The sequence below is a fragment of the Parambassis ranga genome, chromosome 13 (genome assembly GCF_900634625.1).
Source record: "Parambassis ranga chromosome 13, fParRan2.1, whole genome shotgun sequence".
Lineage (NCBI taxonomy): Eukaryota > Metazoa > Chordata > Actinopteri > Ambassidae > Parambassis > Parambassis ranga.
In genome coordinates, this window is record NC_041033.1 from 14,805,003 (window position 1) to 14,823,674 (window position 18,672).

The window sequence follows — 18,672 nt, forward strand, 5'->3', positions numbered from 1 at the left end:
CAAGTACTATACTTGACTTGTGTAAGACCCCGTTCAGACTGGGGAGAGTCAATCCAGAGTGGGATTTAATCCGAATTGCTTTTAAGCCGGATACGTTCAGACCTATTTTCAAATCCGACTATTGCACACACATGATCGCTCTTAATCCAATTCAATCTGGCTAAATCCTGCTGTCCTCCAAACCGCTAGGTGTCATAAAATTCAAACCCTGTTCAGACTGTTGTAGAATATGGTCTCTTGGAGGTGGATCTAGCCGGATTGAATGAAATGAAAGAATCTGGCTTTAACCGGATTTGTGCGGTTCAGTTTGAGAAAAAATGACACAGGTCTGAACGGGGTCTGGATGGATCTGGTGTCACTGGAGGAACAGTGTCTATAAAATAGGTGGATTTATAAGTGGAATCGTGCACATTAATATTTTTGGTTGAGGTTCCTGATTAGTTGAACGTGAGCTGGGATTAGACTACTGCTGGTTACAATGTCTAACCTCACCACTATTATGAACTAACATTTACAGCAGCATTAGGCCTGATCAATATGTTGGCCCAGCACTGATTTCTTGACTTGGCGAGTCTTTTTAAGCAGTCCACTCTAATGGTTTAAATCTTCTGAAAAACAGTGACGAGTGTGTTCTCGCTCTTCGGTTAAATCAAACAAAGCCTACTCATTCCCAGATGGCTCCAGGTCCTCTCACAATAATGTGCAGTCAGTGGGCGCCCACACACCGACAAACACAACACTTTTGTCAGTTAACAGTGTCTGCTCTAATGACAGTGTTGGACTTGTGGGTACACTGAGATTTGTTTATTCGCACGCCAGCATAAACATCCGTGGAATAGGCCGCCACACTGAAAGGAATTGCTGCTGTGTGGATAATTTGCTCTCATTCTGGGTAACAGCTTGGCTGAAAATCACACCACGGCATAGAGGTGGCAAAACCTCTTAGCGCCTCGACACAACTTACACATAAACAAACCAATGCTTAATAATTCCTTATGGCCTGCAGGAGGTCCCCCATAGAAAATTGACATATTTTCTCAGTTTTTTTGTTGCTATGTGTGTGTGTGTGTGTGATGGAAGTCATGCTGTGTGCTGTGGCTCTCAGACTGCTCATTATTAGCTCTCTCTGCTAATGAATGTACCTGGCAGTGCTGGATAGAAGCCTGGTGACAAACACACACACACACGTCATCCATAAACACACTTGTAGAAATACATCCCCACACTGTCACAGTAGGAAATAAGCACAGGGTGTGTATTATTGCACCATAGCACGTCCAATTAACAGTAACAGCTTCAGAATTGATTTCTTCTACAGCAAACACAGCACTGCTTCCACAGTTTGAAAAGAAATACAGTAAACATTTTCTGCTGTTAAAAACTTCATCTGAAAAGCAGGAGAGGGAAAAATAATGGATTCATTTTGAGTAGGAGTGAAGCAGGAAGAGAAGGAGGAGGAGGTCCGGCTGTCTGTCTCCATAGTGTGTGACCTCAGTTCACAGAGGCAGAGGCTCATTACTCTGGCCATTGGCGGCTGGGGACATACCATCACTATCCTCTCCCTAATTAAGAAGACTGTGCAGAGAACCATTGCTGTTCATGTTCATTGCACAAATGTTGAGCAGTGCTAAGTCAGCCATTAAGAAATGTGGGGAGCAATTAAGCAGAAATGTGACAGACTTCAGAGTTTTTCAGTTTGCCATTAGATAGCGAGAGGCTAGAGGGTGGCAGGGCACCAATAATAGAGTCTATCTGAAGGTTATGCTGCATGAGATGAGTCTGCTTCAAGGTTTAATCGGCTCACTCAGCTTTATCTTCCCTCCGCTGTTGTTAATGGATCTCTTCATCATCACATTATCATGAAACCTTGAGGAAGACTTCTGTGCTTCTCTTAGTATAGAACATAATTACCCTGCCTTTAGGTGTCATTGAGTGAGTCTCTTGACTGTTGTGAAAGATTAACATGGCAATCACAAGCAAAGTGCTAAATGAAGATAAAAAAGAGAGATAAAAGACCTTACACCTGATCTGAAGCCAATAAAACTGCAAATGGGCTTTTCCTGTTATGTGTCTAAACACATGCACTGTGTAGTGACACCTCTGGGACCTCTGTGTGTGTGTGTGTTTTCCGGTTAATATCACTTGCGTTTTGGTAATGTGAGCACAGAGATGTGAACGAGGTAGCGAGTCAGTGACTCGTGTGTTGAAATAATGGGGGCAGACTCGACAGTCTTGCGAGTCACAAGCACAGACTCACGCCTTCCAGGGATCTGTTGATGTGTCTCCTTTGAGGAGCACACAAGCCTCCCAAGCGGCACGTTTGAAACATCTGCTGTCTCCGTGCTGTTTGATGACAAGTTTGTCGTCGCTGTAGCTTCACAGCTGACATTTTTGACACGCTCCTAATTAAACATCTACAGCCATATAGTACTGTGGAGTGCCAGAGCTGTATGCCAGCTTCTGCTTTATAGATCACCAGCGTTAAAGAGGAAATTATAATTAGGTGGTTTAAGATTAATTATAGCTATTAAATGCAGATTGGATTTGAATGGTGTGATAGTGCAGCCTTTCCAAAGCACATGTTTGCACAGACAAAGATGTAAACGATCGCCTCAAATTAATTAGGATTGTTGATGCAGTATACAGGAAAATAACCTGCAGACCTGGAGGATGCCAAATGCTGCAGCAAACAAACCAGACAGCAGTTTGGCTCATGCACACACACACAAAGAAACAAATGATTTTTGTGCACCCTTCTGAATGTAAAACAGCGATTGCTCCGTGGTAATAATACTAACAAGCGCTTGCATAATCAAGTAATTATGCAACTCAAATAATGAGAGTCTCACCTGACATTTGTTGAGCTGTGCAGCAGGTGTTAAACCTCTGTTCCTGTCCTGTGACTTGTGAACCCTGTTCGCAGGTAGAGCTGTGTTCGGAATATTAATTGTAGTTTTGTTCCCACTTTTGGTGAACAAGTGTGTGTTTTTTGGGAGCGTGCGAGAGCACCAGCTGCTAACAAGACTCTAATAAGATCAAGGCCCTGCGACTACAAAGTCCTGACTAAACCCACAATGGCTCTTAGCTGGGATGTTGGGAGTTTTTTCAGTGGCAGAGCTCAATAAACAAGCACTTGCTAAACAAGTCATTGTGGTGACCTAATTATATTTTGTTGCACAGCAAGTCTGCCTCCAAGAGTAATATTTTGACATCTCTGTGCTCCACATTTCAGCTTTCAGCTTCTATAAAAACAACATCAATGCTATGGGGAAAAAGTGTGCGACAGATAAGTTACAAAGGTTTCTTATTTTCTTACAACTCTACGCGGGAGCTGCTCAGTCTGTCTCAAGAAGCGAGAAACAAGCGACGTTCAGGTGATCTGCTTTTCTGTAGGTAGCTACACATCAGAGCTCCATCCTGCAGTTTGACTTCCCTGTACAGCAGGAGACTGCCATGAGCAAAGTGCATGAAAAACTACTCCAACAGCGCACCACTGATCAAGATTAAAGAGCAGGTAAAACAAATTGTTAGCACTAATTAAGCTTTAACAGTAGAATAAAAAGAAAATCCCTCTCCTCTAATATACGGCAGATTAAATGCCGCACAGTCAAAGTGGCAGACTTTGGTTGCTGGCCATGAAATTGGAAAAGGCTCTTCAGTGAGTTTCATTATTTTTCAGTTTATTTCTCTTTGGCGACATGTATGGAGAGAAGTGGTTACATGCAGTAGTTGAGCTACCCATAGCATCCCTCTCAGAGGTGATTCTGCAGATGCTGTTTTAGGGACTTTTTTTTTGCTGATCTCACACACATTTTTCCCTCAACTGCACCTGCTTTGGTGACTTGCTGTGAACTTGACTTTGCTGAATAGGGAGAAGGGCGCAGTAGGAAAGGAGGCATGACAGCAGCAATCAAAGACACAGTGAAACTTCGGTGTCAAGTATTGTCTGACTTTTTTCCTGCAGGACTCGCCTGCATAGAGCAGTCAAAAACAACAAACCAAGCAAAAATGATATTTGTCTATCCAACGCTGAGAAACATACAGATAAGTTTGCCTGTTGGATTTTCACTTTTTCACAGAAATTGTTGACTTAAACATCTTTCAGTCTGAATAGAGATCTGTCACTGTTTGCAGTGGCAGGTGGGGATTGTGGAGGTGGTTTTATCTGCTGTAGATGTCAGAGACTGACTGCTGAAAGCTGTGCCGCTGAAAGCACAAACAATCACACCAGTGCCTTTTTTCATCCCAACAGGTTTTTCAAAAGCCTCAGTGTGATGTTTTGTCATTCCTACAAAAATTGGCTACAGCCGCCATAAACACAGGTGTCTGTCAAAGGCACCTTAATGGAACTAGCTGCTTTTTTCAGGTGTTTGGACGCTTTTTTTTGAAAATCAAAAGTACAGTCCGACTGTATGTAAAGAAAGGTTGTCCTGGATATTAATGCTACCGGTGTATATCTATCTGGCTTTTGTGGTCATACAAATATACTCATAGTGCTTGCTAACTGTGCTGGTGAAGGCAGGACTGGTTGCCTCTGTGAAATGGTTACCTAGAAAATGGAGGGAAGGCCCTTTGCAAAGCCTTGAAAATTACACCATCCACCCCTTTGCCTCCATTTATGGACTTTTTACAGGCCTTGTATGTCATCGTTCTGGCTATTCACTGATACTGTTTTATGTCTTTTATATAAAATTATGTCATAGTGGCGTCGTGTGTGAAGACATGCTGGTAATATCATGTTTTCATTTCTGTGCTAATGTCTATGTAACTTTGTTTTGCATTGGCCCCTGTTACAAAATATCACTTTGGTCAAATGGACCGCAATTTCCCTTTCATTGGAGTACTGTCACCATGGCAACACAATGTTTGATTCTAATTAAAAACAACTCCCAGAGTTGCACAAGGCTTTTATGGCGTCATTAGACCTATAAATAAATCTCTGCAGCCCAATTAGCAGAACAACAAGACCTCATTTTGGGAAATGAACATATTTGTTCACTTAGTTAGATCGCATTAGAAGTTTCATCTTTATTCAATCTCTGTGTTCAGCAGAGAGAGAGAGAGAGAGAGAGGGGGAGAGAGACTGGGGGAGAATGTGTACAGGTTCATTGTCATTTTACCATTGTGAAAACAAACACATTTAAACAACTGTAAAACACATTGATTGGCACTTGCCTACTATTTTTGTTGGCCCTTGTTCCTGAACAGAGGTTCTGTGGGCTCCTCTGTGGTAAGGTGTCCACAGTCTCTGACTTATTTCAGCCTTGGTGTGGCACCGCTGCTTCTTCCTGTAATCAGTGCATCTGATGGATGGTGACAGGGTTGCTGCTCAAGGAGACAGTGCAGGGCAGTGCCATCTTTTACTGTTTCCCCACACTGTCACTTCAAGTGTCTCGTTTGATCCTGGTGTGCACCATCACTTTCACACACATAGGGACAACACACACACACAAACACACGCACACACCCATTATGTCTACACACCAGTAAATGCCCTGCTTTTGTTGCTGTTACATGTGCCTGTTTGCTTCCTGCCTTACCTGCATGTGCACACACACACATACAAAAGCCTCAAATCAGATACGGTGTATCATGAACAGTAATAGATGTAGGGCGGCCAAGGGGAAGCATAACACAACAGGAACTCTCTGTTTGGGCTTTGATTGTAGACATTAAGGATTGCATTAGTAAGGCTAAGGTCTGTTTAAGACAATAAATAATGATAATATTCTCTGGTGTCTCCCTTCTTCCCTTCATTCCTTTGTATTTGTCTTTTCATCCACCACCCCCCTCTTCAGTTTGAACCCATACAGCTACGATGAGAGCTGTGTGTCCAGCAGCGTGGACCACCTGCCGCTGGCTGCGCTCCCTCTCCTCGCCATTGTCTCTCCACGATACCAGGATGCCGTGGCGACTGTCATTGAACGCGCCAACCAGGTCTACCGCAGCTTCCTGCAGTCAGATGACGGCCAGGGATTCACAGGACAGGTGTGCTGCGCTTTCTTCTGTCTTATTCCCGTCTCTCATCATTGAATATTGGCTGTAGGCCGTTTAATTGAAGTCAATGAAGTAAAGATTGCTTTTTAGTGGGCTGTGTAATCTGTGGAAACTGTGGGAGCTCAGGTCCTCAGAGAGCTCCAGATCTCTGCATTTTCCTCTTTTGTCCATTGTGCATTTTATAATGAGATAATCATCTGTGAGAAGGCTGTTCACACTGCAGTTGGGTTATAGGACTCTGAAACACAGCCCTTTAAGAGCTTCAATCATATGAAATATTATAGATGTAATTAAAAAACCCAATCAAGTGATGGTGCTGCCAAACATATTATTGTTTTTCTGCAACACTGGCTGCTGTCCAGCTGCTTGTTTGGCATGAAAACCATCACATTTCTCAGGATAACACATGATTGCTGTTGATAGCATATTGATTTAATAATTATTGATGGCAACAGGCTCTTTGCAATAAGAGATAATACACCAACTTCAGAAGAAGCATTGTCACAGTCCAAGTATGCTGTAAACACAAGAAATCTGACTGACATTTAAATGAGTAAGCACTTAGTAATCCATTAAGGCTGGCACACCACTCTCCTGGCCTGCAGCATCATTCACTGTGGAACAATAGAAGCCCCACTCCCTGAGACTATGTTACACATCCAGCAATTTTAAATTACAATATCACAGGTTGCTCCTTTGGACCATACACTAGTAGCAAACACACACAGTGAAGCAGGAGATTACGTGCCTTACTCAATGGCGCTACTCTTCATTCATTCCCCACTCTGACATATTTCTTCCTGAAGGCCTTTCAGCTGGTTTTATTTCATTGTGTAGAGTATCACTGTGTGTTAACTGTTATGTTATGTTGTGACAGTGTCAGTATTTCATAATTCCCCTCCTCCCCTCCATATTTACAGCATCCCTCCTCTTCCCCCCTCTCTCTCCTCTAGAGTATGTTCTCTACAGATTAGTCCACTAGTAATTACCTTTATTGTAATTACCTGTGGAGATTTTCATTACAGCACTTCATATATTTGATAATATGATGATGGTTTGGCACTTAACTGGAACACAAGAGTCCAGGTATTTCTGTACTACACACTCACTGTAAGCAGAATATTGATGGTTTGCGTTCACGGTGCATGATGTTGGTGCATTTATACAATAACAAAGAATGAAGAACAGATCATCTTCCAGTAGAGCCTACAAAAGGTGCAAAAACATTCTATAATACCACTGTTATACAGCAAAACTGAGGACAATGCTATAATGTTGCATTTCCACATATAGAGGCTGATTGATGGAAAACCAGTCAAAGTTTTTTTGTATGGATGATTTAGGATGGATGAGCATCTTGCCTACTAAATATATTGTTGTCTTTTTCTTATTTGATTCATAAACATCTGTGATCATCTCCCCTGTGGAGTCTTTCACTGACTGAGAGCACTGCATGCAGAGGGTGTCTAAATCCTATATTTTCTGTGCAGGTATGCCTGATGGGCGACTGTGTGGGAGGTGTACTGTGCTTTGATGCTTTGTGCTTCAGCAACCACCAGAGGCCTGGAAGCCCAAACAACAGCAGCAGGAACAACAGCACTGAGAGCTTGAAGGTAGGAGCTTGCAGGTCTGCACGAAGGTCTTCAGGGCTATTAACAGCTGCTGAAAGGACGTCTTACTGATTAAGAGATCACGGCAAATGATCAAGATTACATGCCTTGTTTTCATCAGTGGAGTTAATTAGTGCAAACATGTGCACCGGTGGCCCTGTGTGCCACTCTCATACACAAAATGATGTCTGTTTTCTGCCTGTGTTTCATAACAACATTTCAAGACAAATATGCTGATGTCTTTGACAATATATGGGTCTCAGCTGACAGTCATAGTATAAGTTAATTTTGTGTTTGAGCGGCTTACTATTCATTTTCATTGGCTGATTTGAACGTCATTCTGAGTATCAAATTCAAGCAAAGGTTTGTGTTGAACTGTCCTGAAGCAGATTGTTATTTCACATCCTATTACCTCCATCTAAAAGCGGCTCGCTCCTTTCTTCCTGCCTGCTACTCCTCCTGCCCTTTGCCACTCACGTCTAGTAGATGCACTCTTACACAGACACAGTTTATCCCTCCACATTCAGCTGTTCACCCAGAAAAATGTGTCAACTCCCATCATATTATCTGTAATTCTGTGGTGCAGCCAGAGGTTTTAAAGTGAGATGCACACTCTCCTCCGTCCTCTTAGGATAACTCAGGCCTGCTGGGGGAGTCCAGCCCTGGTCTGAGCTCCAGCAAGAGGCTGAGCAAGAGCAACATCGACATCTCTGCTCCCAACGAAGGCCAGAGCGGCCCTCCGCTCAGCCGCAAGCAGAGCGACTCGTACGATGGAGACACCTCATCCACGGGCCAGCATAGCTTTTTTTCCAGGTGTGAGCATGGACTTGACACACACACACACACATACAAGGCTGATCAATATAATTATTCTCATGATCCTGGGCTGGGGTGTAAATGGACAGGACAGGACTTTTATTATGTGTTTTTACCCATTAATATTTTGGTTTCTCCTGCTTGCATCAGTTTTATGATATCATAGAGGATTTGATCTGCATCATTTGTCTTCATCCTCATACATAAATCATACACACACCGTGTTTCAAACATGAGGCCCCTCACTGGTTACATGAATTTTCTAATGAGTAATATGCAACCTTGTTCCTTCTCACTACCAGTGCACTTTTTCTGGTCTATGTCCTGAACCCTGATTTAAACACATGCATCTGATATAAGCAAGAAAAAGCTTTGATCCTTTACAACTGATCAGCACATACAGTCCATTAAATATCAAAAGACATTTAATGGCAAACCAAAAAGGTGCAAATTTTATTCATTCTATTGAGTGCAACTTACCTGATTTCTTTTATTTTATGCCCTATTGTACATCTACTGAGGAAATAAATGCACATGTTTAACAGGAGAAGCCTGTAATTTCAATCACACCAGTGATTGGCACACAGCTGGAGAGGATTATTAACAGATGGTGTAAAAGTACAATCAAATAAATATGTAGTTTGTCAAGTACAGCAGCAGCATGCTACCATAGGTCTGGAAATAGAAGGTCTGATTGATATGTGTAAGGCCTGGCTCAGCATTATGCATTCATGTCTTAGACCACTCCAGACTTTATACATAATCACTGAAAGAGATGAACCTCAAGCTGTGGACCTCCTCCTGCCACATGTCTACAGGCTCATCCCTGACAGACTGAAAAAAGATGACATTTTCACTGATAACATATTACATTTCTTCTTATTTTTACATGTTTAATCATTGATTTTAACAATTATTTGATACAAAATATGTATGTCCATGTCAAATTCAATTGATCAGACGGGCGTCAGACATCAGAGGTGCAGAGTTGAAATTCCACTATCCATTTCTGTCAAGCAGCATTTGTCGATGGGTGATGAGTGTGTTATAGGTTCACATGATGACCCAGATGCTGCACGCTGGCCCTCATCCAGACCTCTCTGGAATGTGTCACCCTGTCTCGCCCCTGCTCTTTATCAATATTTGCAGCTTGACTGCCCTGCCTGCCTACCTGTCTCTGCTGAACTATAAATAGCCTGTTTGTGCTGGTGCCAGGCAGTTTGTGAGGGAGACGGTGGGTGAATCCAGCTGGGTATAGCAGAGGGTATGACTGCCATGTTCACTCATTTAAAGCAACCAGTGTTCCTATAGTCACTTAGGCGCTTACACCATCACAGCTGCTGGAGATAGGATCCCATCGATTCACAGCTATGCCACATAGTTCATGGCTGTGAACTTCTCACCTTTTACCTCTTGTCACGCAGCCAGGCTGTGTGGAAGGATAACCTCTGCTCCTGTGTGTGCACATCTGAGCGTGTGTTCTCAGGCACCAGGGGGGCTTGTTAAATCAGCTTTTCCAAGACATCAATCCTCCAGACAGAATGTCCTTACAGATGGATGCCTACCTTTAGTTTGTGATGTTAGAACTACTGACTGATGCTCCTAAGGGAAATAGAGACGCCTAATTGAGAACCATCACTGTTAGATGGGTTTGGAGCCGCTGCAGTAAGAGGCTGAGCATATGTTGCTCTTTGTGCCTCATAAAAACATGTCAGCTTCTCAGACTTAACTTTTTATACTACACAAAGTAGAAGAATAGCACTCTCTGTGGCACAACAGACTGAGATAAATTGTGCACATTGATTTTTGCTGCACTAAATTTAACATGGAGTTTGTGTCTCAATGAAACACACAGGCCCTGTCTTGGCAGTGGGGAAGTCTCGCTGTAGTAATAGCAGTAGGAAACAGGTAGACAGAGTGTAGACGTGGACACATTATGGGACAGAAATAGAAGCAGAAAGCAATCAAAGCACAATTGATTTGCCTTTCAACGATGACTGGAGACTGTTGGCTAATCCTGCTTCCCTATGTAGGACTTAATTGGGAAATATTGGCTCACTGGTAAGCAGAGGGGATATCGTCAGTCAGCCAGCAGTGCTGGGGTTGTGTCTGTGATGGGCTTGGCTGTTCAAACAGCTGTAAGTGTGATGAGGGCTGTGGAGGCTGCATGCAAAGCTGCTCAGGCTGAGTCATTTGGAGCCGCTGCTGAATACGACCTCAGAATGTTAAAACAAGCAGGCCTACATTTGAATCAGAGAGAGCACTGACTCATCTCTGTCAATATTGAGACATTTTCCTCCCAGTTTCAGGATACTTATTATTGACTTTTCAAATGTTGCATTAACCACTGCCTTTCTAAAACTTTGTGTTTTACTGTGCACTGATCCTGCAGCCAAGGTTCAGTCATCATTTGTCATGATGGAGGATGACATAATACATAAACACAAAAGAACATGTAATATTGCTGTAATTACAGTAACAACATGATGTGTTTTGTGCCCCTGTCTGACCTCCAGTTTGATGAAGGACAGTGTGGAGGTGCGTGGAGGCAGCAGCACAAGCCTGGTATTGAACCCCGGCCGATTCGACTTTGAGGTGTCAGACTGCTTCCTGCTGGGCTGTCCACTGGGCCTGGTGTTGGCCATGAGACGCACTGTGCTGCCGGCCGTTCAAGGCAAGAGTCAGAGATATGCAAAGCATGCACTTTCAAACACACACACACACACACATTTTTCCTCATTTATTTCTGTTGACTGTTATATTAAACATTTTCTCCAGCAGGATAATCTTCCTGAATTATTCTGTTACGATTATAGCCTGATTATGATTATAGTAAAAAGTAAAAAGCCAATACAAGGCTATGAATAAATTTCAGCTTCAGGGCAGCATCAAATACAACCTCATATGAGCTTAAAAACACAACACTACAACATTTTGAATGATCAATACAGTTTAAACTCATTTTCACTTTGATTTTATTGATCCACTCATGTTGTGTTTCCTGGTTCAAGTACAGTTAATTTAGTGGTGCTTACAGCCTAGAGTTAGATTAATTGATTATTTCCCTAAGTAGTCAAATATAATATAATCCTGTCTTGAATATTATAGTATATCTGTTGCAGTTACACTTGGGGCTAAAATAACTTCAGGCCCTCGTTGTCTCTGTTTTCTGACCCTCAGTGAGCCAGCTTCATCCAGCCTGTTCTCAGATTTTCAACCTGTTTTACCCGTCGGACCCTTCAGCCTCCAGACTGGAGCCACTGCTGCAGCCTCTTTTCCACAAACTGCCACCGTTTGCTGTGCCGCGGTACCAGCGTTACCCTCTCGGAGATGGGCGCTCGCTGCTCATAGGTAGGATATGACCCTGGAAATCAAATGTGCTGCTTCTCCTGAATATTTCATCAGTTTTCTGGTGCATTACCATATTAATAATAACCTTTTAGTTTTGCATTTCAATGCTGGTCTGAAACCTTTGAGGATTCCTCGTATAGTGGGACTAGATTAAACTGGCAGATTCTGTGACTTTTTCCACTGGCAGATCTGCCCCAGAAGCCTGAAGTTTGAAGTAATTATACTCCATCTTCTTGTGGTGCAGAACCTTTAGCCTGACACTGCTCTCTGAGGATCAGGCACAGTAGTCTGCTGAATATAGCACACTACGCCTGTACGCTCTCTGTAAAGGCTTGGTTGTAGAAATGGCGTCCTTAATGAGTCGCTGATGTATTTGAAGCATGTTTTAGCCCACTTTTGGGAGACAGAGACTCACTCTAAGCAGCAGTTTTGATACATCACCCAGTTCCCCTGGAAAGTAGGACAAAGACTGATCGCTTGTGCTAACAGCCTTCAAGCATAAACCTAGTTATGAAGATAAGGCTTTGTGGTCTGGTACAAAGCTTTAAAAAATTTACAATCACTTTACTCAACATGCAGTCAGTCATTACAAATATGCTTCACTGAAGGCATATCTTTTTTTTTAAAATGGGCTATTCTGTAGAAAATGTATTTCTTCTTTGCTTTCCACTTCCTGTGATGCTTTTCAGTGAGATAAGAGCAAAACAGATTATTTAAACCAGGTCCTCCTTATACAGTATGAAGTGTTATTGCTGTTTAGGAAAGTTGACAGATAAGAGGAACGAGGCTCTTATTACCATAAATACAGGTGTCTGGTGATTGTGCCTGTTGCCATATTGAGCACTTATCTAACTCCTAGTTAATTCAGAAATGGTGTAGAGCATGAGCTGAGCTGTCTCTGAAAGCAGCCAGACCCTGCACATATTTAGGCTTTATTATGGAGGTCTATGGGATTTGACTCACTTTTAAAGACCTCAAGTGGTCGTTTGAGATACTGCAACTTCTGGCACACAAACATCAATATATAAAAGGTCAAACATCAACACTACAAACCTTATGAGTGTTTACAACATATATTATATGAGTCTGGATTAAATCTCACCTGGGAGCTGCTATGGATGCTGCAGACATGGGTGCCTGGGTGTCACTGGTGTTGCTACGGCAACCTTGATGGTCTGAGCAGTTTGTTGAATGAGGATGAATGTTTACATACAATAAAAAAACAGGCAATGACACAAAGACACACACACTGTGAGTGAAGAGGAGACTGTCACTTTGGATTAGAAAAATAATTTCACTGCAAAGTGACCACCAGAATAACCACATTAGTCCAAACGTTTAACATTTTAAACAGATGACAGAGATCTCTCTTTAATGATGAAATTGAAGAGAAATGAAAAGTCTTTACTCCTCATGTTTACAGTCCTGTTCAGTAATGAAGTTTGACGACAGAAGATAATTGTCATGGACATTGCTTTGATCTCAAATTCTTCTAAAGGCTTTAACTAAACCTGTGCAAAAAACATCTGGCACATCTGTTTTTACCGGTGTGAACTAAGAAGCATGAGCTTTGTTTTTTTATAGGTTTAGTCTGTCTAGCAGTCTAGTCCTTTTTACAAACCAGGATGCTTGATGCCACTTGGAGCCAGGAGTGCTGATAGAGGTGATGGAGTGTAAAGGCAGTCACACACACACTGTAGGCTTGCAGCCACACCGGCTTTTAATTATGGGTCAGCATCCCTGTTCCATTGATCGGACTTGGGCGCTGTCAAATTATGTGTTAAATTAAAAACCACAGACAGGTGCACGCACACACACACACACACACACACACGCACTCACACACACAGAAGAAGCACACACTCGCCATTTCCTGCTCTGTAATATGGTAATTAGTTGTTATGAAGGCATGGAGAGCCAATCAAATCAGTTCCTGTGGGTATGAGTTTGACATCAACTCCCATCAACAACGGCACTTTTATTATGATGAATGCAGCTAATATAGAGAGAATGGGCCCTCTGCTTATTGATTTTCAGCTATGGTCCAATGGGAAATATGATCATCCAAGACAGCAAATGCACATGGAATCATAGTCGTTTTAATCTGTATTGATCGCATGGCTAATGATGTTTTAATGTAAAGATGGTGCTCTATTTTTTTTTAAATCATTTGCTAATAAGATGCCAGTGAGCGTGGAGGTGAGAGCTGGATGGGAGGTTATGAGTTAAAAGTGTGCTTCCGCCTCTTTTTGTTACAAAGACGTTTCAAGGCCACAGTGCAATCATCCTGCTTCACTTCCACTTCCACTGTCATCAGCTCTTTCACTCTGCTTAAATCATCACCTTTCCATGTCCTTATTATTATTTATGTTTCTTACACTTAAAGGCATGCTGATTTACACACAAACACTTGTATGCATGTATTTGCCCTCTCTCTCTCTCTCTCTCTCTGTCTTTGCCCTATTGGCTCCTCTTCTTCCCTAGCATCCATCTTTAGAAATGTGATGTCAGAATCATTGGCCCCCTTCTCTCTCTCTCTCTCTCTCTCTCTTTCTCTCTTCCTTTCTACCACAGTAATGTCTCTCACCCTCTCTGCCTCCATGCTCATTGTGCTGTGAAAGAAAGACAAAAGCGTGCGAACGTTTCAGAAAGAGAATGCGGCTCCTCTGAGGGTGTCGGGGCACAGCTCATTACTGATAACAGATTGTTGTGTGTGGGGGTGTGTGGGACCATGTATGTGTGAGTAGAATTTCTGAAATTACAGCAAATGCTACATTATGCTACAGTAGAAAAGGGGTGTTGTTTTTCAACTGATTTTGTCAAGCACTGTTTTTCAGCTTATAAAATGCCATATTTGGCTTTAACAGTCCTTTATCAGTATTTTTCTACAAATATGTATTTTCTGCTGGCATATTCAGGAAAAGAGCCATAACACAGGAAGTCTAGCACTGTGTATTTATGTGAGATTCCATCATCATCATCATCTCCGTCTTTCCAACAGTACAATGTGTATTGCTCTTTGCCGTGTCGGTGGGGATTTATTAACCACACCTGATTCTTCCTCACGTCTGACACGGCGGCACTTAATCTGTATTCTGCTGCACTTGCTCATCCTTCACTATTCCAGTGCGCAACATGTGGCTGCCTGCATCTGAGAGTTTATTTATAACCTCTCTAGCAGTCAGCATCGAAACGGTTAACCTGGATGCTCCATACATTGAACTACCCATTAGAAGTGATGAATCTGGCATGTGTACAGTACATACAAACTGATGGCCAGTTACAGAAATTCAAAGCAGTCAGGGGCACACAGCATCCATGAGTGGAGGTTATGTCTATCAAGCCTCTCCTATAAAAGACCAACCCCCATTATATTGTTTGTAAGCACACAGACAGGCTTATAGGTCAGGTCTGAGGTCAGTATTTCATCTCTAGCATGCACTGTGAAGTGTGGAGCTGCAGTACAGGCTCATTCAGACACGAGTCAAGCCTTTTCAAGTTTTATTCTATATCTAAAGCACTGGGCCTAGCTGTCAGGAAACTCTCCAGAGTCGGACTGAAAAACATTTCGAGTTTCATAGTAACAGGTCGAATAGTGTTGGTAAGTTCTTTAGGAAACACACAAACATTGTTTAGCTTCCTGTTGTGGATCTATACACTGAACATTACATTCAGTGTGTGTCTCCTTTTGTCTGCAGGGTGTATAGGGTTTAAGACAAATGTGCTGTTGAACTGGGCTGGTAGACACATGCCCCCCAGTGATGTAATTATTGATGAAACACAGGTCTTCTAGGCTCTGCGACTTAAGGAATCCAGGTCTATAGGGGAGATTCTAAGTCTCATATTATACGGTATTATTACAGAACAAATAGGGAAAAGCTGCACAGAGACTTGCTGATGGCCGAGAAGATCCCAACCTGGTAAATTATTCTTCTTGACAGCTATGAGCCAGATACTCTATTCTGACTTCCAAAGCCAATACCAAATAGAAAACCAATAAAGATTCAGCCCCATGAAGAGGAGAAGCAGCCTCTCCTGCTTGGTGCTGTGTTTTATTGATATAACACAAAGTGAGTCGATACACAGTGAGATCTTATTAGGCAAATAACAGCATTGATTTAAAGATTGCGGCCAGTCGATTGGTGTGCGATCAAAGCATTTCTTTTCTTCCTCTCCTATCTCTGTTTGTCCTTGTCTTTTCTCTTTCAATCCTCAACCACCAGCTGAGAGTATCCAAGGCCATCCAAATGTGTTTTTGCAAGGTGAGCAATCTCATGCAGGTCCAGCTTCACAGCAGTCCTCTGAGTCAAAGACTGAAGGAGGAGGAGGAGGAGGAGGAGGAGGAAGAGGAGGTGAGGAAGGAGGTCGCAGAGCTAGCGTGACCAGTGTGGAAAGTGAAATGTCGATTTGCTCCATGGGCCAGCTGGGAAACACAATCGCCAACAGTGAGTGGGACGCAAAATACAGACGGTTTTTGATTTATCACCTGTGGATGCTGAAGTTCCACATCTTTTGTGTCATGTTCCAGTTTCCAGTAGCTGGTGGGGCTCCAAGAGGCTGGATTATGCTCTGTACTGCCCCGATGTGCTGACCGCATTCCCAACCGTGGCTCTGCCTCACCTTTTCCATGCCTCCTACTGGGAGTCCACTGATGTAGCAACTTTTGTTCTCCAGCAGGTAAGGCAGCCTCAGAGTCTGAACCCTGTGTACAGTGCACTCAATTTTAGACCCGGCTGTAAGTGGTCATTCAAACTGCAGCCCCAGAGGTTGCTGCTTGTTCATAGTGCTCTTGTATTCTCCCTTATCCTTTAAGTGAATTAGCTCAAATTCCTTATCATTAGCTGGGTTCTGTTCCAAGTCCATGTCACAGCTAAATAAGTGGAACAGGAAGCCATTAGTTGTCACTGCATCATCTACTAATCTCTTTTGCATGATTTTTACATCAATAAGAAGATTGTAGGAAGTAGAAAGTTTATTTTCCAGCACAATCCCCTTCATCTACACACTGATCCCAGCGGTTCAGTCCAATATTGGTCTCCTGGACTGGAGGTGAACAGGCCGGGTGTTGGAGAGCAGGTGAGCAGGTGTCACTTCAGCTTCCAACACTGCAATAGACAGCTTTAAGACAAACAGCACTTGCTTTGAATCCAGGAGACAGGAGATCATCACATTGGATGTTTCTATTATTTTGACTAGATTCATTCATGATAAGAAAGTAACTGACATGATACCAAATGTCTAAGTCAATACAAATCTCCATTTTCTCCAAGAACCATTTTCACAAGGTGCATCCTTACTGTCAGTCTCAGTTCTAGGCAATACAATGTGACTCTCATAGATCCTTTTTGTTCCAGTCTTATGAAGAAAATGATATTAATGGTGGAACAGCTGTTGCCATTTAATGATGCTTCACAAACAACAGAGCATAGGAGAGAGATGCAGTTTTTTTGTTCAAGGGTTCCTTCTGCACATGTGACTCCCCTGACTAAGCAGCAGTCTGGCAGCAAGCCAGTAATGTCATGAGCACTGCTCAATGCTTTGTAAATGTGGGCAGAATAAACAACAGAGCCTGAAATCTCATCATAAATATTGTTTAGTTTCAAAACATGTGCTGATATGTTGAGCCCCTGAATGATGATATGGATTTACAGCTGAGATAAAAGGGCTTGTTCTTGATCAAGCTTTGATGAGTGATGGTCAGAGTTGTTGAGATTGTTCAGCGGTCTGCTAAGCAGAGCAAGGTCACCATCAACCCGCTCTGTTTAGGATTCATCTCACACGTCACAGCTGAGCCTCAGACAAGTGGAAGCCATTTCACTGAACATGTCTGACTAAAATCTGAACAATCCTGGTTAAGATTCTGTCCTGTGGTTTGAGAATACATGCATAAGGAGAAGACTGTAATCTGCACAAGTCCGGAATTTAAAGTGTGGTGTCAGCTAATTTTTTTAAAGTCCTGCCAGCTTAGGTAAAATCTTTATTCATTTCCATATTTCACATTAGACCCAAACTCTGAGTAATACTACCACTGCATATTTTGGGCACTAAAGCTGGCCCCTGGCACTGGTTATACCACCATCTACTCACTAACCTGCCCTTAAATTTAAAATATCGGAAACTAGGAGAGGATGATGAGAGCGATGTGCACTGAATCTTCAGACAGCAAAGAGCAGGCCAAAAAAATGTAATGAATTAATTGTTTCACGTCATGTCCTATTAAAAGCCTTTGGCACTGGTTCTCTTTGAACCCGATCATTAGAAAGCAGAGCTCCCAGAGAAGAAAAGATTTTTGTTCCCCCCGTCGCTGTCTGCTGTGCCATGTCCTCCATGTGAGAAAGCGTGAGGGGAATAAGAGGAAATACGAACCACTAGCAGTCGTGATTGATATGTTGGTGGCTTCAGGCAGACGGAGATATGTTTTTTGCATGTGCAGCTTTTTGATTGATTGTGGGTGTACTTTGAAGTCAGTGTGATCTGTAGTATTTATGTTTCATGTACATGAAAATCAGTGCTGTGCTGTCACATCAGTTTTAAAGGCTTGTCACCCAGAGAGGTCCATGAGGGAAGCATGGTGAAGAAGTGGGATGCAGAGTCTGGAAGATGATGGTCACCACACAGGAGACCACTGACATGATCTAATAATTCAACTGTGCACTTATTCATAAACGATGTCAGCTCACCTGAGACTCATTGGGCGTAGTGAGAGCATATTCAGCACAACATACAATTTGCTATTTCTGAGGTGGATTATGAGATATTTCTGAAGTAATCTGCTGAACTAATCCAATCCAATCCAATCAGAAATGAAAGAAGTTTAAAAAAACAAACAAATCCAAAATATCCTAATAAAAAAGCCACATTTCATTGGCAATACATCAGTCAGATAAAATACATGGGC

General features: G+C 42.5%; 1 protein-coding gene across 4 annotated transcripts in view; it reads left to right on the forward strand.

The window, feature by feature from the left end:
- pitpnm3 (PITPNM family member 3) overlaps window positions 1-18,672 on the forward strand; it is a 69,126-nt gene that overhangs the window by 40,358 nt on the left and 10,096 nt on the right. For all 4 annotated transcript variants that reach the window (XM_028420511.1, XM_028420513.1, XM_028420512.1 and 1 more), the window contains exons 6-12: window positions 5,799-5,988; window positions 7,488-7,610; window positions 8,239-8,420; window positions 10,940-11,097; window positions 11,604-11,774; window positions 15,998-16,219; window positions 16,303-16,451. In XM_028420511.1, the coding sequence (XP_028276312.1) occupies window positions 5,799-5,988; window positions 7,488-7,610; window positions 8,239-8,420; window positions 10,940-11,097; window positions 11,604-11,774; window positions 15,998-16,219; window positions 16,303-16,451 (1,195 nt within the window). The remainder of the gene's footprint in view (window positions 1-5,798; window positions 5,989-7,487; window positions 7,611-8,238; window positions 8,421-10,939; window positions 11,098-11,603; window positions 11,775-15,997; window positions 16,220-16,302; window positions 16,452-18,672) is intronic.